Source organism: Manduca sexta, chromosome 24 (genome assembly GCF_014839805.1).
Source record: "Manduca sexta isolate Smith_Timp_Sample1 chromosome 24, JHU_Msex_v1.0, whole genome shotgun sequence".
Lineage (NCBI taxonomy): Eukaryota > Metazoa > Arthropoda > Insecta > Lepidoptera > Sphingidae > Manduca > Manduca sexta.
Window position 1 is genome coordinate 14,291,274 of NC_051138.1, and position 24,483 is coordinate 14,315,756.

Below are 24,483 nucleotides of genomic sequence, written 5' to 3' on the forward strand. Positions count from 1 at the left end.
TCCCGTCACACAACGGAAACAGTGAATTTAATATTGGTAGCACATCGACATGAATCCGTCGATTTAGACGCGTGAGTCACAATGTTTATTCGTTTATCAGCTATCGTGTTTTAGTGATCCATACATCTTCCTGATGGATAGTATAGCTCGCGTCTGTTACTCTGGAATCAGCTTGCTCTGACTAGACAAAAGAGAATTTCACAATGTTTAAATGAGATCATAGTTGGATAAAATTGTGTTGGTTGAGGTGAATACGGTATTTGATTCATTTATGTTTTTTTTTTAATTACCTTTATAAAATATTCACGTCATATCAAGCCTAATACAGAGAATTGTTGAAATCTACAATAAATCAAAAAGTTATATGCCTGAGAGATTTCGTATATTTTCGTGTCAAGAAATGGAAGAGTCGTAATACAGGTACGTGACGTCATCGGGCATTACGATGCGTGCGAATAAAAGAGATAGTGATATCCTCACTATGCGCCATATTTTTTTAACCAACTTTAATACTGCTTTCATAGACGGGCTTCTTTTTCATATTATTTAATCTTACATATAAAATAAAACAAAAATTATTATTATTATTATATTTATAGACAAAATAAATTTACTGCCTATAAATCCTTCAAGCCACCAAGAATAAACATCACATACAAATTTTCCACGTTTCTCATGTATAATCTTATCCATGCGATTCTATAGCCTGACCAAGAAAATATAAAAGTTTTGGGGCGCCACTTCTGGTTTTCCGTTTTAAAGTAAATGCCAGTACCATATTACTTTCATGTTTTACCAAAACATCATGAGGAGTTCTATTTTCCTGGCTATACATTTTTTTACAGGCTCTTGATAAATGGAGAGGGATCAAATAGAATGTCGAGTGATTACCCCTCGGCAGTCGACACAGTTATGCCGGCCTGTTGGAACCGGATATACACAGGCTGATCCCGGAACGCGACACACTTACATACGTGATCCACTATGGCCGATTTCAACACAATGTGTGCGGTGGTTGCTATCCGGGCAGATATAAAATATATCCTATTGCAGCAAATAAATAATACATAAGTTAAGTGTAAAAAAATTGAAATAATTAACAGCGAATGACAGTTAGCCGAGTTAAAAAAAAATCATAAAATTATGTTTTCTAACTCAGTAGAAAGGTTCTCAGTAATAAAATTTATACACGCGTTTTGTTGTGAGCAACTTTCTCTTACATTACGATACGGTAATTAAATTATTTGCACATTCATTTTTCTCTGTGCGAATAATTTGCGATTGTTTTCGGCATCAATAACTATAAACATTTATTTTGTATACGAAAGTTTGCACAATAAATAAAACGTTTATGTTCTTTGCATTTTCTCACGATGATTTGTGTAATTAAAGTCTCACTGGAAGAGTATAGTGTTTAGTACAAAATACATAATACCTATTCAAACCTAAGTACCTATTCAGACAGATATCTGCGTACGTAGAGCCTATTTTATTTTGCGAGGAAATGGTAATTACGTACTTATGTCGCCTAGCGTTGGGTTTAACAGACTAGTTATGTCCGGATTACCGCTGTTTGGACTCAGTATTCAGGAGACTTGAGGACATTTAAAGCATTATATGACTATTGGATAGACATTGCTTTGCTAACCATGCGTAGGTTTTCTTTGGCGCATAAGGGGCGGTCCGGGTATCTCTAACATGTGCCAAGATAATCATAGCAACTCCCTGCGCGTTGCCGGATAATTGTAGGATCAGAAGCTTGGAGACTGAAGGCCTATTGGTATCAACGGCAAAATGAAGTTTAATCACTCACAATGCTCTCTCGAGGTATTTCTTGTACGCCCAGTCTTCACAACGAATGCACGTTCTCGCTCATGGGGGACCCATTAGTAGCGGCCCTAGTCTCGCAGTTCAGTGTGTTTCCTTCGTGGTTTTAATTACACATTCAGACCTAAAACGTCCTCCCCCCACATTTCCCCCTTGCCCATCCTAGATAATTTCCGTCCTTCCATTTCCTTATACCGGGCTCCTGCAGTCGCAAATTCAGGAGATCCAGAATCCCGTTCATAGGTCTCCCTCGGTGTTGAGTAGGGACGACTATTTATAAACAATATGATTCAAACTCTCATCCGTCCCGGATAGCGATGTAAAAGATAATATGTTCAAGGTAGTCAAAGCGCTTCTCCTACCTTGTAACATGGCCCATAGCCATTAAATCGCATCTTACAACAGGCAGATAATGAGGTAATGCAATTCACCAAAAAACCCCTAATCTTTATATAGGACGAGTATCAATTCCTGTTCAGATTTTTCCCCTACTTTTCCAATCTGATGACTTCGCTGCACTTCATGGTCTATATTTTAGTAGGCATATTTATTTGAATCCTACTTTAAAGGTGTTTAGCCCACACGATTCGCCTACAGTAGGTCCGTAAAGAACCACCATTTACATAGGCATACGTCATTATTTTTAAGACTAATTAGTTGTAGACGACTTATTTGAGAACTCCAATATTATTCGCTAATATTATGAATGTAAAATTTGCGAAGATTTTTGTTTAAATCAAAAGCATAAATCACTTCATGGATTAAGACAACTGCGACATCAGATCTATCGTTTTCCGTAAGTTGATAATAATATTTTCCTTTACAATATTTTACTTCTTACTTCCGACACCATTTTGTGTTTTTACAAAATGGTATCGGAGAGGGGCGAGATTACGTTTTGATACGTAGCTGTAATATGGGATGTTTGTTACGAGTAAACTTAGAGACCGTTCATTGGATTTGGATGTCATTGGACACATACATAGACCACGTCTTGGTTTAATATATTCGCTACTTCTTATCTCGGTAATTAAACTCCGTGGGAAAAATGTAATAATTTTATCTGATTTTTCACATAGATGGCGCTGGTATCGTACAGGATCGCTAGTGATTTCAACCGCTTTTGTAACGGGTTAAACTTTACTCGGGCGAAGTGGAGCATCACCTAGTGAAAATATATTCTGTATTGCCACTATGGTGGGTTTAACACCTTGTGTACGGTAGTCATTATCCGACCGTATATAAAATATATCATACAACCAGCAATTTATATATATTTATCCGATAACAATAAAACTAACAACTGCCTGCTAATTTTACATGCATCAAACACGGGAACTGTCAAATGCTTGAAGTTTAGTATTCTGAATTTACCTTATCTTCTGCTCATTTTTTCCCAGAAATCGGTGAAGTCGTTCTCAATCGCTTAACCAAAGAAAATAGACTCATTTATGTATAGACGGAAATATTTTTATTATCTTAGTTGACAAACGAGCATACTACGGTCATGGATATGTGTGGAGTGACAGATGATGTAGTTACAAAATTTGAGAAGGGTATACTAAGGTGGTTTGGGCATTTGGAGAGGATGGATGACAAGAGACTGACAAAAAGGGTTTATAAGGAGAATGTGGATGGAAGAGCCGGTAGGGGTCGATCGCACCGAACCTTCGAATGTCAGATATCATTATCTCAGTAAAGGCCAATTCAAAAGTACCCGGAACCGGAGGGAATGCACGAAAAGATTAATGAAGGTGGAGGAAGCGCGAGAAGTTTGCCAGGATAGTGCAAAGTGGCAATCCATAGTCTCTGCCTACCCCTATGGAATAAAGGCGTGATACTATGTATGTATGTACAAACGAGCAAGCTGTCCGCCTGACGGTAAGCAGCATCTGTCACCCATGGACTAAAGCAATGTCAGAGGCACAGCCAAGCCGTTGCCTACCGGGACGTGGACCTTAGTCAATTAGGCATTAAAACTTCAAATATGTGGAAAATCCGAGACGGATTTATTGTTGAAATAACCCATTACCATTGTTTTTGCTACAAAATAAATTGCATACTATCAAAATGATGTAATCTCTCAAAGCGTTTGCACTGTAATGCAATTATATCTTAATGTGTACACGATATGCAATTAAAATAAACTGACAACACCCATTTGACATTTCTACTAAGTGTTAATATTATAATTTATTATAATGATTTATTGATATAAATAACATGGATTTATAATACAATACTAAGACTTTGAGGAACTATAAGCGCCTTTTGTTCTATAGCCATAAGCCGAAATTTGCACAGCACATATCGTCATGGTGCGGCGATTAACATTACTACTGTTGTTCGCTTTTCCATCCTTACACCTCCAACCTCCTACGTCCAAGCTGTGACTGGGTGTTTTTACAATGAAAAATCCTTTCACATTTTTGGCCTAAGCCGGGTTTCGAACCCAGGACTTCAGCGTGGGAGTCAAACTCGAACCGCGTACGCATTACAACTGCGCCATCGAGGCAGTCAGTCTAGTTGTGTGTAGTTACTTTGTATGAATGCTATCAAACGATCCAATGAAAGCGGCCTAATTGTCAAGTAAATTGATCTCAGTAATTTGTACATGATATAATTGATTTATATGTCGCCGTACTGGCAGACGGAAAGGGCACTCTCCATTGACTTTAAAAAGAATTAGACCATATCAATCTTTACTAGCAACTAAATTAAATAATGTAAATATAGAACTTGATGAAGATATTTTTACAAAGAGTGTATTTTATTTCTTGCTAATGTTATCAGTGTTGCTCGCGGATTGTTCCAGATGAAAGCCATTCCCAAAAAATCGCGATAAAATCCGAAAATATTTTTATTTTAATGTCTAACATTCGCGTAAACATAAGAAATCATTAAGCCTGTCCTCTTACAGCAGTTCTTAAAACTGTACGATGCCACTGACATCTATATAAATCAGATTTAAAATTACATTATTTCCCATGGAAGCAAATTACCGTGTTAAAGTAGTCTATGTGTTAATGCTGCCTCTGCCGACTGCCTAGTTGGCGTAGTTGTACTGCAGGTTCAGTACGGCAGCGCTCTGAGGTCCTTGGTTCGAATCTCAGGTCGGGCAAAGTGATATGGCGATAGGCTCGCCCCCTATCACGTCATTGGACGGAAACACTTGGCGAAAAGTGGGCCCTGGTTGTACTTCTGCATACCTCTTCAGGGACAAATGCGTGATGTGGTGTGTTAAATCAGGACATGGTGTCACCGTGTGCCAAATTTCATCCAGATCATTTAAGTTTATTCTGCGTTTACTTGTAACAAATATACACACATACATATAACAAATATTATAAAAGCAAAACTTTGTGAAAACATTTTATGTAGACGTTTGTTAAAACAAGCAACTGAATGGTTGTGGGTGAGATTTCGCCCCAACAAACCTAAAGTACTCGAAAAATTTGATCCAGCGAAAGTCATTCTAAATCTATACATTGAAACAAAGTTTTCTAAACCGTATGCTTGTTATATAATATAATAATATCAGCCCTGTAATATATACTGTCCCACTGTTGGACACGGATCTCCTCTACTACATAAAAGAATTAGGCTTTGGCCCACCACGCTGGCCTACTGCGAATTGGTAGACTTCACATACGACTAAAGTTCCTAAATAAATTTCTTCTCAGGTATATATGATTCCACACGATGTTTTCCTACACCGTTAAAGCAAGCAATAATCCACAAAGAATACCCACATAATTTTAGAAAAGTCAGAGGTGGTTGTGTTTTGAACCTACGGACATACATCTCGGCAGTCCATTGCACAACCAACTAGGCTGACGCCGCTATTCATCCATGCATGTTACACGTTAAAGTTAAGCAAAACATGTGTAATTAAAATTTTATTATCAATAAAATAACATTTAACGTTAATGTACAGTCAATGAACATTAATAGCGGCATTAAACAACATTATAAGCAGTCGCATCCATCAATTTGTTTACCATCCGCATACATTCCATTCTACATTAGAGAAGAATGTCGTATGCCTGTTATTTGTTGTGCTAAACTGAAGCGGAGATATTAATGTCGGGGCACGCTTGTAAGAAGCCACGTGACGCCACAATAGGACAGTGATGTAGGCCCAATGCTGTAGCCGTTTAAAAATCGTGTTATGTTTTACTTCTGTATGGTAGAGTTTTAAGCCATGGCTGCTCTTTGGCTTTAGTTTTCTTAAAATCTGGCAATGTAGTTTATTTTTATCTCTACCATAGGATAGACTTGGTCTAATGTGGGAGTAATTGTTAAATAATGTTATTATATTTATATATTTATGCAAATGAAATTACTTATTTGTAATAATTGTTGGTAGATTTGACTTGAAATAAATCATACAAATCTAGGTTTTTATATGAAATGAGAGATAATTAAACCATTTTATAATCCCACCTACTTCTTTTACTTTATAACTCCAAAAAATCATCCACAGAGTAAAATCATTTATGCATGAGGAAATTTAAAATTTTCCTATTGAACATGATTACACTATATTATGTAGCTCTAGTGTCTGGCCTAAGTTTATTATATATATAGCTGGTCCCATTCGATAAAAAAAATACTTAATAATAAATTGATTACTATTTTCATAATAAATTTACATTTCATTTATTTATGGAATAGTCGTGAGACATAAAATTATAGAGTAGGCGCCATATATCTTAAAATCTTATTATTTACAGACCTTATGCATAGTAGAGTCCGTCATGTTTCGTAAAGCCAAGCTGAAATAAGTTTTGTCTTTAGCACACATACTCTGGTCAGATTAAGTTGACGACTCTGCCTACCCCTGAAAAATGAGAAAAGCGTGACATATACGTAGGCTTTTAAATCCCACAGTGGGTGTTAAAAAAATAAATCCTATCATTAAATTCGTATGTTGCAACATTGTTGCTTAGCGTGGGATGTACCCAGTGTGGTGCTATTTAGAGTCGTGACATAATGACACTAGCCCCACATAATACCTGAGCGAACAGCGCAAATTACAGGTGTAAACCAACTGTAGACTGTTTCTAATGAATTAATGATGTGGAAGCGGCGGCAAGCGCTAATTATGCAGATGTTATGAGGAGTCAGATTGCGATAAAGTGTATATTATAGCATTATGGTGAGCACTACCATTATAGTTGCTTCATTGGATTTGTAATGCAGTTTTATGAGCTATTGAATTACATTGTTTAATAACTTATAAGTGTATTAAGGCTATTATAGGAGTTGCGAAGTATATAAAGTTATCTGCAATTTACGGTGTTTACTACAAAACTAGTAAAAGGATAATAAATTTTAGTGAATGCTGAGTAAATTTACTTGTTATTGAAATGGAACTCCAACCATATTACTTGAGGGTTGTTTTATAAATTGTCATGAAAGATCTTCAAGTTATATTAAAAGGTCAAAAGAGGCTAGTTTTTTTTGAGACTCAACTTTTGCCATACCGGCGCTTATGGGACGACCTTGACATCTTTTCTCAGTAGTTGGGCATAGGCATTATCGACAGACGTATGTACACTGTACGTCGTAAATTCACCCGTTTAAGTATGTGAACAAATTCAAAACTACAGATCGTCTATACACTTTAGTGTTCTTACCAATATGTTTTTTTAATCACTAGAATAAATAAAACAGATCTAGTTAAATTTTGTATCATCATGATCAGTCCGTTGCAGTCCAAGGCTCGATTAAGGCCTCTCCCAAGGTACGCCCAGAGCCTGGTCTACTGCTCTATGTATCCAGTCGCTGCCGGCCCTCTTGTGTAAGCCGTCCCGCCATCTGGCCAGAGGGCGTCCCACGCTACGTTTGCCAAGACGCGGTCTCGTCTCCATATCATGCTTACTCCAGCAGTTATCTGTTCCGTGTCTTTTATTTATGTTTGCTTTTTATATAAAGATAATAAAAAAAAACGATAAAAATTCACGTGTACAACCGATTTGAACTCTGAATTTATTCATCGATTTTCGAAGCTAAAACGAGTACTTTTGTAGTTTTCTCGAAACTTGTGTAAGATCCATTTATTAAGACAGGTTTGCAATAAAATTATTATTAAAATATGATTGTGAACACGGCTTCAATGGCTTGATGTTTATAAAAGCTTGTTGGCCCGATACGAAATCGGCTGCACATGTCATTTGCAGTTTTATGCCGTGGGTGAGTATGTGAGCACAATCACGGATTTAGCACGACTTTTAAGATCATAATCGATAGATTAATCAATATAGGGTAGTTGTCTGAGTGGAAGTTAATTACTTATTGTTTACATAAAACGGTATGGTGGAATGTATATAAATTTGGTTTTGCATAATGTGGTGCTATTATTATGTCAGATTAAGCCTCAGGGTGGCGATAGCCTAGTTGGTTGTGGAACGGACTGCCGAGACGAATGTCCGCAGGTTCAAATCCCAAAGGCACGCACCTATGACTTTTCTAAAAAATTATGTATGTATTCTTTGTGAATTATGGCTTGATTGAGTGGTGAAGGAAAACATCACGAGGAAACTTTCGAGGAATTTTCGAGGGTGTGTGAAGTCTACCAATCCGCACTGGGCCAGCGTGGTGGACTAAGGCCTAATCCCTCTCAGTAGTAGAGGAGGCTCGTGCCCAACAGTGGGACAGTAAATTACAGAGCTGTTATTATTATTATTAAACCTCATGAAGGGTTCCGCGCTTTCTTAGTGCAAGAACACCCCGGGGCTGCCTCGTATGCGTCGACGAAGGATACAGCGGGTTTTGGTTGGTATGCCGGTGTAGGGAGCAGATAGTGGTAGGGACTCGGTCCAATGCTTGCTCGGATGATGCTATACTGCTGAGGCCCGAGTGTCGACATTAGGTCCTTAGACCAGTGAAACCGACGTAAGCTTTCCACCCACCTTCCAAATTGTGATAAGCTATAAGGCGTTTTTTTCCCGTGAAAAATTCAAATTGAACCTAGATGTGGTCAAATATCCCCCTTTTAATTTATTCTGTTCTGGTGCAGATATTTCTAATACAAAAATTAATTTCACTACATATTTCTTGTCCCCATATATTAATAATTAACTAAAATAGTCATCAGCGACGCGATCGCGACGCTGTTTTGTCCTCTAATCGCCATTCATCATGATTTAATTACACGATAAGACCACTTCAGAAGTATGTCCTTCCGAAAAAAAATATATTTGAAAATCTGTCCACAATAGGCGGAGTAATCGCGTAATAAACACATAAAAAATATACAGTCGAATTGAGAATCTCCTCCTTTTTTGAAGCCGGTAAAAAATATATTTAATTAAAAAACTAAAACATCCTCGATTACCTAAAAATACGCCGTGTATAAATCTCTAGAGAGTGTTGAAGAGTAATAACAATTTTAAAATATATAATTTTCCTGAATCCAAGCCACACAAGCTTATCATCCTAAAAACTATCTTCAATAACCAATATCTGTTAATTAGGTCATCTGAGTGTTCCAATTTTTACCACAGACGTATTTCTGAATCATCGTGTCTTCTAGACTTGTAGTTAATCGACCCTCTTATTAGTCAATGACGCAACAGGATAACAATAACATTATTAAGCACGTCATTTGTTCTTATTTGGATGGGAGCGCGTCATTGAGGATTAATTTGTGTATTCTTTGCTTCGTGGGTCTTATAGATTGTAAGTACCTTTTTTTTACCTACATTTTACTATCAAATTAAAGTTACATAAATCGCGCTTCTTATCCAGAAAGGGCAGGCAGAGGTGTAACTTTGGCACCCATTTTTGCCGTATGTGTTCTGCTCCACAATGTGTGACCGGCCGAGGCTATTGCCACACTAATACCAGACTCCGGGATTATACATAACAGAAAAACCCAATCTCACTTCGCTCAGACCAGAATTCGAAGAAGGGACCTCAGAGAGATGAGCGTACCACGCACGCAATAGACAGTCAAATAAAGGTATTTAACTAAGTCTAAATTGTGACTTAAAATTGGTCCACTTAAGGAAATATTCACTCTAAGTTTAAAGATCTACATTTTAGTTAAAATCACATTGCTTGGCAGGGTCTATTTTCAGTCATCAGTTCTCCAGTTTAAATGTTTATTTGATGGAACACTGCCACTGCTGACTGCTGTAAACATGGATACACAATATCAACCCTGTATTATATGTTTCACTGCTGGGCACGGGCCTCCTCTGCTACTGAGAGGGATTAGGCCTTAGTCCTCCACGCTGGACTAGTGCGGATTGGTAGACTTCACACACCTTCAAAATTCCTATAGAGAACTTCTCAGGTATGCAAGTTTCCTTCACTGTTAAAACGACCGATCATTCACAAAGAATACGTACATAACATTAGAAAAGTAGAAGTGTGTGCCCTTGGGATTTGAACAGGGAGTTTGGCAGTCTGTTCCACACCCAACTAGGCTATCGATAATCGTGGATAACTCAGTTTCATTTTTATCCCGGAACAGTACTTGTACCGATGAAACCGCGAGCAATACCTTGTATTTCATAATCCTTCCATTCGCTTTACATGGAATTCAAACAGCGTTTACGATTTGACAAACGTTAGGCATTTTGGCGCTTTAATTGTTTATGCGAGATGCCGACAACAAATTAAATATGGCTGCCGATGTATGGAGGTGCTAAATGTTTGATTTATGAACTGGTATACGGTATTAACTAGTGATTTTACACGGCCTTGCTTAAATAATTAATAGTTTTGTTAGGAATTTTTCAACAAGTAAAATTTAACACGGTTTGCAAATTGTTTGAACATAATTAGAGTTTATATAAATTACGGAAGGGAAACTAGCAGGAATCTAGTTATATAGACTTGACGCCACTGCTCAATAGTGCTGCTTAGCAGTATAAATAGACAATGACATGGTACATACTCGAGGGAAAATCTAACGTAGTGACTATTCAGTATAGTCATCGGAATAGTGTTAAGAGACTCCACACAAACACTTACATATAGACTGTGATAACCTATTTTGTAAAACTAAATACACAGACGCGTCATCGCACGTACAATTAATTAAGGCGCGTTCACACGTTACTAAAACTATATTTTTTATACTCGCAATCGTAGTTTCATTATTAACGACTCATGGTCTAGACAGCGGCACAACCATATCAAATTTCCAAATAAACGGGCGCGTTAACCCTATTATGCCAACGTTGGCCGTTTGGACCGGCGCCTACAAAATACTCTTAAATACAAATAGTTCTAAGATTATATAGAGCGGACATTCGGAAGATTACATACATACATACATAACATCACGCATTTTATCCCCGAAGGGGTATGCAGAGGCGCAACTAGGGCACCCACTTTTCGCCAAGTATGTTCCGTCCCATGATGTTATAGGGGGCGAGCCTATCGCCATATCGGGCACAAATTCCAGACTCCGGGCTGATACTGAGCAGATAAACCCAAATATCACTTTGCCCGACCCGGGTTTGAACCCAGGACCTCAGAGCGCTATTGTACCGGACATGCAATACAACTACGCCACCGAGGCAGTCGGTAGATTGTCATACAAAATTTTCCGCTCATGCGATGGTTAGTCAATTTACTATGAAATAGCAAAACACCAATGTAAAATACTGCATACTTTCTCCATATCATGATTTGCACGTTTTTTAATGCGAATATATATTTTCTGTAAATATATTATTTTTGTATTAATATATAAGGATATGACATCTTGTCATACGGACATTTGAAATAAGACAACGACTTATTACCAATTGGTAATCACTTTTGGAGCGAAAATTTAACCTTGATGTCCAGTCTATAACTAACTATATAGTTTAATATCTTTGCTCAAATATAACGGCTCCATTGGTCTTAGTAATTGTTCTTATAAGTTGTATTAATTGTATGCGGGTGTTATGAAGTAGGGTTGAAATCAAAGTTAAGTAATGTTTGGAAACGAAATTGTATTGTGTGCGATGTAATATTTATTAAAGAAGGTATGGTCATTCATTCGGCATTAATTGTGACCGAGGGGGGGGGGGTGGCTGTGGGGGAAGCATTTATTTCTCGTCCCTTAAACTTATTTGCCCGTATTCATAAGCGTTATTCATCTAAGGACGGGGCATTACTGTGATTACAAGACCGTTTCTCAGCTTGGTTTATCTGACAGACAACTAGATTCAAATTGTATGTCAATATTAGCCAATCACAACGGCCCTATGTTTATGCACTGCGAAGGCTGCCATGCCGTCAGCACTGAGCAACAGACTTGTTACCACAGCAATGCTCCGTCCTTAGATAAATAACGTTTATGAATACGGGCAATTGTCTTTAGCAAATACTGCAAGAAAGCAATCAATGTTTTGTAATCAGCAGCTTACTGTAAGTCAGTTCTAACACCATTTCAATTTGCTTTCTAGACGTTTTGGTGTGACTTACCATCCATCCAGAAGATTGTAAATAATATATTTATTTACGAACCTTTAAACAATTATTTTGCACCTTACATAAAGATTGGTATATTAGACCACAGATTAACAATTATCTAATATAGTTCTCTGCGACACGGAATGGTTAATAGCTTTTATAATCTATACGAGGCGTCGTTATTGTCCATGGATAACTCACATGAGAAATTAATATGCAGTTATTTATTCTAGATAAAATGTTCAAATAAATTGTTATTGATATGAACAATAATTTGCGTGCGCCATTCATGTTCTGTCGGATTAAAGTATTGTTTCATTTTTTTTATTGAATGAAATGTTTTTTTTATTATAGATCAATACCTCGTCTTCGACTTACCCTTATTACTTTAATGTGGTGTAGGCGCAACACGCTTTTATAAATAAGTTACGGAAAAAATATTTTATAATTATATATAAATAATAATATCAGCCCTGTATTATATACTTGCCCACTGCTGAGCACGGGCCTCCTCTACTACTGAGGGGATTAGGCCTTAGTCCACCACGCTGGCCTAGTGCGGGTTGGTAGTCTTCACACACCTTCAAAATTCCTATAGAGAACTTCTCAGATGTGCAGGTTTCCTCACGATGTTTTCCTTCACCGTTAAAGCGAACGATAAATTCACAAAGAATACACACATGATTTTTTAGAAAAGTCAGAGGTGTCTGCCCTTGGGATTTGAACCTGCGGACATTCGTCTTGGCAGTCCGTTCCACACCCAACTAGGGTATCGCCGCTTCAATTTATTTACACAATAAATTTACTGCATGATATTACGCTTTCCTAGATGATCCAACTCAGAATAAATCGTTTCAGAACCAGCTACACACAGCGTTATCCGAATTGGTTTTCGAATTCGGGAACTTTTGGTACGTTGCTCTTAATATACTCTACTACTAAACGAAGGAGGTGACATTTAGTTTTTAATATTTTTCCTACCCAAATATAATTGATTGGAAAATAATGCCAAAAGAGTTTAATCATAGTCTGTGTCATAAAGCTAAATTTAAATAAAAAAAAAGAACCAAATTTAAAAAAAGAACATCGTCATCCCACTAGTCGTTTCAATACGGTCGTTTCTAATTTGTTATACAATACACGATTTAAGCTAATCAAGACTTATGGTCAGAATAAAAAAAAACATTATTAGTCAGGAGCTGTCCTAACACCACAATTTTTTGGTTCCCAATCAAGCGTTATTGTTGCCACAAACCCTCCTCAACTTATAATATAAATCATTTTCGCACATTATTTAATCCAATTTCCGAGAACCCTAGCGACCTCTGTCATTCGTTAGGATAAAACCAAAAAAAGTTTAAGATATTTTTTGTCACTGCTATCACGTTTCTAATTGTTCGGTACAAAAGAAACCAAAAGTGTATTAATCCTATAATGTTATTCGGTGCGTGGCGCGGCCGGCCGTTCGGTATAGATTTTTTATTGTGTGAATTATAAAGGATTTTATGTCATAAGTTGTTAGAGCCTTCGGTTTGATTTATGTGTCTGCTCGCATTAACGTAGGTACCTGGTTTAATGTTTTGTTGTGGGCCACACACTAGCAACTTTTAGTTTTGATTGTACAAGAGTTGGTCTAATTCTACAATTCAAAGCTAGATGTCGCTTTCTTTTTATAGACATCTGGACTTCCTTTTTTAGCAGCTTAATTGGAAATTGAGATTAAATATGTGTTATATATGATGAAGTGGTCTCATTATTGTATCATGGGGTAGTCTGTGGGTGTAATTCAGTCTTTATTTACCTCCTTAGAATGTAAGAGTGAAAGAATGCGATTACGTACTGGTTCGTTTTAGTGAGCTCTGCTGTAAATAAATATATTCTCTAAATTATTTTTAATATTTTTCAATTCTACCACTGACACAAATATTTATTGATACGCCATCACTCAAAATCTACACCAGCTATCCGACTATATATCGCGCTACAAAAAATCGTCCAACAAAAAATCGTAAGTGTGCGGCGCGCGTGACTTTTTTTGGTGGCAACGCGGTGCGCCGGCGCCGCGCCGTGCTGCGACCGATCAAAGCGATTGGACGCGATTAAAGTTAGTTGATGTAGAGACGGGCAACAATACGCCGCGGCGCCTCTCTGTCGCCGCACATACGAATACCCGCCGCTTGTTAAACTGTGCCTTGTTATGCAAACGCTGCATAACAGAATTTAATGCAACAATTTGATTTCACGGAATTGGTATACTTTAAATCCTATGACGATTTCTTGTTGACAAAAGTTTGTCAAATGTATTTAATGGGGAATGTATATTGGGGTGACCTAGGACTACGTTTGGACAACGCATTTTATAATGCTAAGGTTTTGCGTAGTAGCATGTATTAAAATAAGTCGGTAGTTTCGATTCTATGAATCTAAAAATATTACTTAAGAAACGATATCCATTGTTTTATTATTGATAGCACACAAAGCCGTTCTTGTTAGACCTACCTATACCTTATAGTAGGTACCTACTATCAAACCATGACGTGTTAGTAAAAATAAATTGTAAAAATTATATATAGGGTTACACTGAAAAAAAACTTCAATACCAGTAAAGGAAAAGGAGATCAATAATAATGGTACAAAATAGAATTACGAATATCTTTATTGACATAACAATATATTTTATAATTGATGTTTTTTAAATATGGGGCATTCCACGTGAAGCGGGCACGAAAAAAAACTCGATGTCTCAGATTTTAGTAATATTTGATTATGTTATACCTGTATATGTCCTCGCTCCAGATACAAAATATTATTAAAGTATAAAGCCTGGTTAGCGAGTTAAAGGACTTTGAAGTTTTGACTGGCCGGCTGGTATGCGCCACTTCGAATCCAATTATCAAGTTTTTAAATGTTACAATAAAATAAATAAAGGAATGAAATAAATACTTCATTTAATGAGCTTTTTTATTGTATTTTTGGAAATTGAAAAATAATTTTTTTTCTTTGAAAAAAGTGTGTTTGAAAGTTTCAAACTTGAATTTAACAAAGTTGGCATATTTAAATATTTTTAATTTTTTTTCTAAAAATAGCTACTATTGTATAGATAATCCCTGCGAAGTCTCATAATGGGCTGAGAAGTAGTTTAGGAGCTAGACCGATTACAGTGCCGAAGCGCGGCGGTCGCCAGAAAGAGCGAAGTAGTAAAAACTTTCAATTAAACTAAATACTTTAGATCAGAGTATTTTATCATGTTTTGCATCGCTCTAACGATTCAACTTGATAATTGGATTCGAAGTGGCGCATACCAGCCGGCCAGTCAAAACTTCAAAGTCCTTTAACTCGCTAACCACGCTTTATACTTTAATAATATTTTGTATCTGGAGCGAGGACATATACAGGTATAACATAATCAAATATTACTAAAATCTGAGACATCGAGTTTTTTTTCGTGCCCGCTTCACGTGGAATGCCCCATATATTACATTTAAATACATAATTATTAGCAATGAATAATTTTATTTAGCAGTGAAAAATGTTTTTTTTTCTTAAACAAACTATTCCTAACGGCCCATGTAAAAGAAACATAAGTAATGATGTACTTAATAAATTCGGTCAGATTCTTAATTCAAAAATCGTATTTCAAATTAAGAACTTGTTTAATTTATTTACACCTCAGGTGGAGTTACAACAAACGATCACTTTCTATGTCATACGTGAACTTGTTTTTCCAAATAAAATCACCTCTGTGGCAAGACTTTAAATACACCATTAAGACGGCATATTCCTAAGATTCTTCTAAGAAGCTCGGCGGCATTCTTCACTGGACGCCTTTAGGGAGCGGGCTCCATACATCACGGCGACCAGATAGTTATACAGGGTGATCATTATCACAAGCTGTAAATGTTTTAGCAAAATATAATATATTTTTTTTCTAGTACCCAATACCTAAATTAACAATAGTATGCGGAGGCTACTAGATTGATTCGGGTTCCAAAAATCTTACCATACGAATCGCAGCAGTCAGCTGCTACATTACGTTTTGATCTCTGGGTAGTGCGAAGCACAGAAGAATTATCATCATAGTTCTTGTTCCATCTGTAATATAATCAAAACAGATTTGAGAAATATTTTCTTGATATATTACACTACCTAGGAAAGAAGTAATCATGTTTCGAACCCACGAGGTCGTAACTAGCGTGATTATGGACCTAGGTCTTGTCTCGAAGAGGCCCGATTCCATGTAAGTTCTGAGTTTTCTCTAGAAATGATAACAATGGAGTTCACACCCATTGTAGTCTGGGTGTCATTTCGGACAACATTACAGTTGATTGTGTAGACTGCAATCGCAGTGTATTTCTTTTTTTTATACTATTTCTAGGTCGCAAAATACCCTAAAATTAAGTCCCTTAATTGAAATTATATTATGCTTAAATTGCATAAAATATTATGAAAGTTTTCAGATTAAAATAGAACAGTTACTGAGAGATAGAGTAAAGATAATAATGTTCCTTTACGAATCAAATATTAAAGAGTCGGTTCTTTCTAAACTTATTATGTGTTACGTAAACGTTTCTGTAATATTTGAATGAATGCGGGCATATTTATTTAGGGAGATATTAATGATGATTGCCCCAGTGGCCTCGGCAGCGTTTTGAGGTTCTTGGTTCGAATCCCGGGTCGAGCAAAGTGATATTTGGGTTTTTTGCTCAGTATCAGCCCGGAGTGTGGAATTTGTGCCCGATATGGCGATAGGCTCGCCTCCTATCATATTATCATGAGACCGAACACACTTGGCGAAAAGTGGGTGCGCTAGTTGCGCCTCTGCATACCCTTCGAGGATAAATGCGTGATGTTGTGTCTGTTCGGTATAAATGCTCTACCATGTTGTTGAATTAACGATTAAAACAATTCGAATTACTGACAACCCTAACTTTTAATAAACATATAAAGTTAAACGTTTTTACACTTCTCCCTTCCCTATCTGACTCTTCGATGAAACGTGTTCTCTGCTGGATGTATTTTGTAATAATTAAAAACACTGTTAATATAGTGATTCATAAATTATTATTTTCTATTTTTATTTGCCCTTTTCCACATAAACCTCAACACCAATAGAAGCAGGTAAATGTAGATATACATTGTATGTGACACTCACATCGTCATGTGACTTTTTATGGTGATGTTTATTTCCCACCAAACAGGATAATGGTCAGTTATCCTTATGGAATGTTGCTATTATTACGCCATGACACTTCCATAACCTCTTGAAATATTAAATTTAAGGTGGTAGCTCAAGGTCCATTTTCATACATTTTGTTTCGGCTTTAATCTGGGTAACTAAACAAGTATTGGCAAGTAAAGAATTTAAATTCACGTCTAGTTAGTGATTAGTTCTCGCAGTTGAAGAAAAATGTAAAAATAATTAATAATCATGGATATTTCTGCCTTTAAAATTTCGTCATATTAAATTTTAAAGGCCGAAATATCCATGATTATTAATTATTTTTACATTTTTCTTTCAACTGCGAGAACTAATCACTAACTAGACGTGAATTTAAATTCTTTACTTGCCAATACTTGTTTAGTTACCCAGATTAAAGCCGAAACAAAATGTATGAAAATGGACCTTGAGCTACCACCTTAATACAAATTAATCACTTATGTGAATGAGTACATCGTACGGTAAAACCTATTACGAAACGTTGGGTTAAACTAAAAATAAGTTTGTATCATTGAGTTTTAGTTTTTGGTATAAAGTAATAACGTAATTACGCATGGCATTTTATTCATGTTGTATATATGGTATCGAACTTTAGACATATATATTTATATCGGATTATATCTAAGAATTTAAGAATTCATAAAGTGAGGACAAAACAATAGATTAATACTTCGATAGTTTATAATTTAAAACCTAATAAATTGTTAAATATTTGAATTGTTCGATTTTTTAACTGTTACTAAAATGTAATAAGTTATTTCTTTTTTATAAATTCTAGACCAGCTTGTATCAAATCAGTGATTTGTACAATATATAATTAAAAACAAAAGTATAATCGACGTAAAACAAATTATACAGTTGCTATCATAATGCAAAATAACCAATTCATTAATACGCAAACACAACCTTAACTAACAAATTGAAAATTATCAAATCAGTCGTGTATAATTAAATAATTAAATTATGAAGTTAGAAACACGCTGTATTCGGCGTGGGCGCACAGACGGCCTGTCGCTTGGGTTCCTTTTATCGCTTATATTACGGTTTAATTTTTTTGACAGCTCTACGCGAACAAAACAATTTTTGAATGAACGTTTGAATGAATGAAATTCCTTAGTCCTAAGCGCCCTTATAGTAAAAAATGTATCGATGTAAAAGAACTTCCGTTTATCGTAAATCGTCTTGTGTTAAGGTATGTTTTATTGCCCCCAGGATTTTGCCAGCGTTTTATGATTTATGGAAATCACTGCCAGTAAATTGATATAAATATGATGTAATATAGGAAAATTCTAGTGACAAACAATAATTTTACATATTACAATTTTATTACGTGTTATTATTGTCGCGCTATCCTTCTTGTGTTACGATGTATGTTAAAAATGCAACGATATTTTCCACAATTACAGCCATCATAATACTTTTTACTGAAACAACAAAACTGCTTTTAAAAATATTGTTCTTTTTATGAACAAAAAAAAATAAAAAAAATGTCATAACCTTTTTTCTCAAATCTATTTGCTATAACTCATCTCGGGTATGAATTTGAAATAAGTAAACCCTAAACAAAATTTTAAAATTTGAAATGAATTCCATTTTGCTTGAATTAACTGCTTATTTTATAACACTACTAAGCAATACGCCTATTTCATAAGTTGACCTTTAACTTAACACGTAGGATTAAGAACTGATTCGATCTAGATTACGTATAATGTTTCCCTGAACTCCCACATTCCTCAGATTTATATATGACTTATGTAGTTTAATTGGAGTTATTAATTAATATTTATATAACCTTTCGCGTAATATTGTGCATAATTCTGCGATGGTGAACACGCGATTTGTTGACTTTATAATATTTGGACTGTTGTTTAATGAATAATCCAATAAACAGGCATTAAAATACTTCATGCAAAAAATATGTATGCCTTTATTCTTTTTATTTTTAATAACTACTAGTGTTGCCAGTAACTCTGTCTCACTGGAATTCTATACACCTTTCAATCCCCATTACTTTGTTCAAGTTATTTTATAAAATCTATAAAATTCAATCATATCAAACTTTAGTCAATAAACTTAAATTGAAATAAAAAATATGTGTTAAATAGAACGTCATAAATAAAATTTTATGAAATATACATTTTTATATGGTTTCCTATGTTCATAGACTACAATGAAAACCGAAAAGTAGTAAAAATAAGTCCGTCAAATTAACATCAATAAATCAATATGTAGTAACGTGTAATTTCGTACCTACCTGACCATGTTGTATCCCGAGAGTACTTTTATATTGTTACAACTATTGAAACAAGTCCCACCCACACTTCGCCTACATTTCGCAGAAGGCTGTGTACGTTTTCACAGCATTGTGGGGGCACAAATGGGCGGAAACGCGTTGTTTCGTGATGTTAGCGGCATATGCGCCGGCGCCTCTCCCGGCTCGGCCTGGCGCCGGTATAGGTGAGAAAATCATCGCCTGCGCTGCGGTAAAGAATACTTTGGATGTGTATGCGTAAATGTATGTTGTCTCTGAGAGTTCGATTTGAAGGGATGCATTTTAAATATTGTTGTGGGTTTATGATTTAGTGTGTGCTGTAGAGGACAAATGGTTATCTGATACAAATTGACATGAAATACGTAGTAGGATTAATATTATGTGTTTTTTTTATTGGGCATAGTTCATTTTATTATGTAAATAAATACTCTTCCCAAAATGTCGTTTGACTTTTTGAGCGTTGGATTTTTTTCCATTGCCACTTGGATATGCTATTTTGAAAATTGAAAATCGAAGTGTTATATTTTTTTAAATTACATTTTTACTTTATGTTTTCTGATGTAGGTAACAAAAAAAAAAAAAATTCGTAAGGAAGTAATGTTTAAAGGGTCATTGAACATAAATATTTTTTTAAGTTAGATCCCACGGTTTTGCTTCGTTAGCACCGCAGATGGTTGGCTTTGTTTGGTTACCAGCATGCGCCGGCGCCTCTTAGGCCGGCTTGACGCCATACTATAGGTGAGAAAATTTCTCCGCATTTGAAATAAAGAATAAATATAATAATTATGCCTAACGCGTGTTTGTCTCTCTGAGATATTTCAAAATGCTTTTAAATGAAATACTACATGAAACTTACTCAATATTAATAAAAAAAAATGGAAATCGTTTTCCTACGAGAACGCGACAAAGTCGCAATCGAATTTTCTGATATTAAGTGAATATTCACACCCAGAAATACTAACATTATTAGAGCTATCATAAATGACTACTCGTAGTTAAAGAGTTTAGTCGACTATTGAGAAAAAGATTTCTTAATATACAAGATTTGTTTATACCAAACGCAATAAAAAGTTGATTTAGTGTTCGGTCGAGTTGGTGTAACTATGGGCGCATTATACCTCTGCCAGCATTTAAATTGTCAAAAATGCGTCGTTCTGTAATGTTTCAAATGCTTTAATTTAATCATAATCTTATGGCGAAATTTCTTCCTGTTATTATTCTCATTTTGCTTTGATGTTACACTGGATTAAACTTATATTTTTATAGTAACAACCATGTTTCATGATCAACCAAAATTAACTTAACCAAAAATATTTAAATTATGTATGTTTTGTAATTATACAGTTCACTTTTTTAATTAGTAAGTAAAATATAAATATTACAAATACGTTGGTCTTATCAACTAAAATAAATAATCTTTAAAAATATTTTGATACTTTAATACAACGAAGGTAGATTTTACATTTTTTATTGTCTACATTAAAGATACTCATTAATTCCTTTCTGTATATTCTATAATCTTTGGCAGTAAGCTGGGATTTGGAGGTTTGCCTATTAGTTTTTATTTTATTAACTCCTAACCGACAGCATTATCGCATTTACGACATTGCTTGTAAACAAAAGGGTTTGAGTAAAAAGGATACTGCGGTGGTAATACGAAACACATGTCGGTTCTGTGCCGAGTGAGTAACGGTTCTATGAGGGAGGCGCGGTGCGTGACTGGTGAGTCATCTCTCGTTCATTGAGCGCTGGTCCATTGAGCGGGTCTCGCGCTCATTACCGCTCCGCCGGCCGGCCCGCGCACGCACGTCGCGCTCCGATCCGATCGCTCGCCGCTCGCCGACGCACGGACCCGCTGCCCACCAGCCACGGCTCCCATCTCGCCACACGACGTGAGTTAGCCTACGACATCCGCTCCCAAGCCTACGGCACCAATTACGCCGAGCCTTATTTGCATCGTCACGACGTTTGTTATGATTTGTTAATTATTTTATTGACTCAAATTTATCTTTATTACAGATGGAGAACTTCAAATCTCACATTTGGTTTGCCGCCGCGGCGCTTTTGGCGACGTGCGGATTCTGCGCCAGCGCCGGCGTTGGTGGAAGGAAGCCGTTCACGCCGTCCGACTCCATCCTGGACATCATTGACACCAAGCAGGTGGAGAGGTTCCTCGCGGAGCGAAGGCGCGCTGAGCAGGCCACCGCCTCCTCCACCACTTACGTGCAAAGAAATGAATTGGGCGACGGAAGCTCGGAGGCAGGTTTGGTAGTGTCAGTGCCGGATCAGGACGAGAGCACCGAATTGCCTCCGGGAATTGATTTTCGAAAAACTTTGAAATCATCTAAAAATGCTTTACTCGTAACGAAGAAAGAATATTTGAAGGAAGATTGGTGCAAAACGGAACCGCTACTACAGAAGATTCGCGAGCCGGGGTGTTTGCCGGCGACTGTGGTCAATAAATTCTGTTACGGACAGTGCAACTCGTTCTACATACCGAAAGGGCCGCGCCGTCGCGACAACACCGACCGCCCGCAGCCCGCGTTTAAGTCGTGCTCCTTCTGCAGGCCCAAGAACTTCACCTGGATAACTGTGACTCTGCGTTGCCCCGGACAAAACCCTCCGTTCAGGCGGAAGCGTTTACAGAAAATCAAACAGTGCAAGTGTATATCAGTGGGTGTGAATTGACGGAGTTGTGGCGATGGTCCCTCCATACTAGCGACGGTTCGGCCGCAGAGGCTTGCGAGCGAGGTGCGCGGGCGCCGATGAAGCAGATCAGCAGAAGCGCGGAGCTTCGATGAGTTGGCGCTACGTTACCGAATTGTTTTGTTTTCGATCGCGTGTTGGACTGTGCGAACTAGTTGAACAGAATCAGTTAACGTGCTCTCATACGTCAGTGGAGATGACGTAATTTGATGCACGGTGTACTATAGCTATGTAGAGTTACATTGTTACAGCGGCTTGGACTGCAAGCCGTCGAGCGAGAGCTTTAATTGTTCATAGCGAAACTAATTAGCTAGTGTGTTAGATATCGTCGGCCTTCCATTCGATTAAGAATTTGTTTTGGTACAAATGTATATGTATATGAATTTGTCGTATTATATATTTTTATTCCGTGCGTGCATTTCGTCTATGTGTGCGGGATAGTGTGATATTAGTTTTAATTTCAAGAGTTACGTATAATCTCTGTGTACATTAGTGTTGTGAGTCTATGTGTAGTTTGTATTTATTCAAATCTCATGATTTATTAGATATAACAGAATACGCTTATAAGTTGATTTTATAATAATCTTAGTATATTTTGTATATTACCTGTATTAAGGTATTGTATGTAATTTAATATGGTGGATTCGTTGTGGATGTATTTAATTGGTGTGTTTAACATTTAGTTCTAGAAACGTAAACAAATATCCATCTATAACGCTTATGATAATATCCTATTGTAACTATATGTGTAGTTCAGCATGATCGTAACTATATTCAGTAAACCATTTGTATGAACAGATTTCTTTATTGAAATTAAAGGATAAAATTGGATCCAAAAAAAAAATATTTAAGAATGGGTCACTTTGTTTACATTTCTAGAAATGGCTGATGAATCCACTATGCGTAAGATATTTTGATCTCTGTTGCTCTCATGACGCGTGCATTTATTAACATAAAATGCAAGGTTGTCGTCACATTGTACTTATGCGTAACAATTAATAATATTTATAGATATATCAAGCTATTAATGTATTCAAATATTGATATCAAACAGTTGAAGAAAGTGGCATTGTTTGTTAAAGCTGAAGCCTTGCGCAACTTTTTACTCATTTTTTATTTAAAGTAAATCAAAGAGAAATAAATTTGCAAATAAAAAAAATGTAGTTCGAAATTTGAAAATACGTTACTAAAAATTCTTGCCAGTTGTAAGAATGTTCGTTCGGTGCGTTTTTGTTATAAAAAAGTATTTGAGCGATGCGTGTGTTATATTTATAGAAATTGGCCCAAAATTTGTGTCTTAAAGCCATTTACGTACTTAAGATTTTCAAAATTCGAGTTGACATTCATTTTGATTTTATTTTGCCAAATAACATAGTATTTTAGGCCGTATTGTAAAAAACCGATACTGTCACAATCAAATACAATAAACACGATTTCGATAAATATCGTTTTATTCGGACCCTTATTGTATTTTTTCATACGTGCACGGCTAAGCTGAACCCAGCAACTGACGGTAAGCGGACTGGAGTCCATAGAGTGTCGACTATCGAGACTCCTGGGTTATAAATATATTTAAATTAAATTGAGTAAGATTTCTTTAATTTACATTTATTAATTTGTACGCTAAACCAACTATATAATATATTTTGACACACAGCAAAACAACAGTCTCACATGGCGGATATCAAAAGAAACAAAAATAGTAGTAATTCACAATATCTATTAAATTCGTTTATAAAGACATTATACAAACCTTTAAATTTATTATTATTCAACAGTAACTCTTGCCAATTATGTCGGCCTGTTTATTTTTATTATTTAACTACGTGACATTATTTGGTCTTTACACACAAAATAGATGGTTAATTAGTTTAATCTTTAATATTCTTGTTCAAAACTTATTAAATAAATTCAAACCTAGGCCCTTACTACTAAAGGGGTAGGTAGAGACGTAAAAAGTACCTACTTTCCTTCGCAATGCTTTACCTATAAGTGTTCCATGTAACAACTTATCATCTTAAGATTGCATTACTCA

The 24,483-nt window shown here is 36.1% G+C and overlaps 1 protein-coding gene and 1 long non-coding RNA gene across 3 annotated transcripts in view; one reads left to right on the plus strand and one right to left on the minus strand.

Annotated features, from left to right (window-relative positions):
• The window catches only part of LOC115450147 (gremlin-2), a 51,667-nt gene extending 27,776 nt beyond the window's left edge, over nt 1-23,891 (plus strand). Inside the window, exons 1-2 of one of the 2 annotated variants that reach the window (XM_030178131.2) lie at nt 21,476-21,634; nt 21,762-23,891. In XM_030178131.2, coding sequence (XP_030033991.1) covers nt 21,762-22,430 — 669 coding nt within the window. In that variant the 5' untranslated portion in view covers nt 21,476-21,634 and the 3' untranslated portion in view covers nt 22,431-23,891. Of the gene's footprint in view, nt 1-21,475; nt 21,635-21,761 lie in introns of those variants that run through there. The other variant, XM_037442534.1, reaches the window with a different exon arrangement.
• On the minus strand, nt 15,778-19,848 carry LOC115450148. Its single transcript, XR_003939258.2, has 3 exons — nt 19,725-19,848; nt 16,253-16,344; nt 15,778-16,143 (listed from the first exon to the last, which is right to left on the minus strand). It is a non-coding gene; the product is annotated as an uncharacterized LOC115450148 (long non-coding RNA).
• Nucleotides 23,892-24,483: the final 592 nt, after the last annotated feature.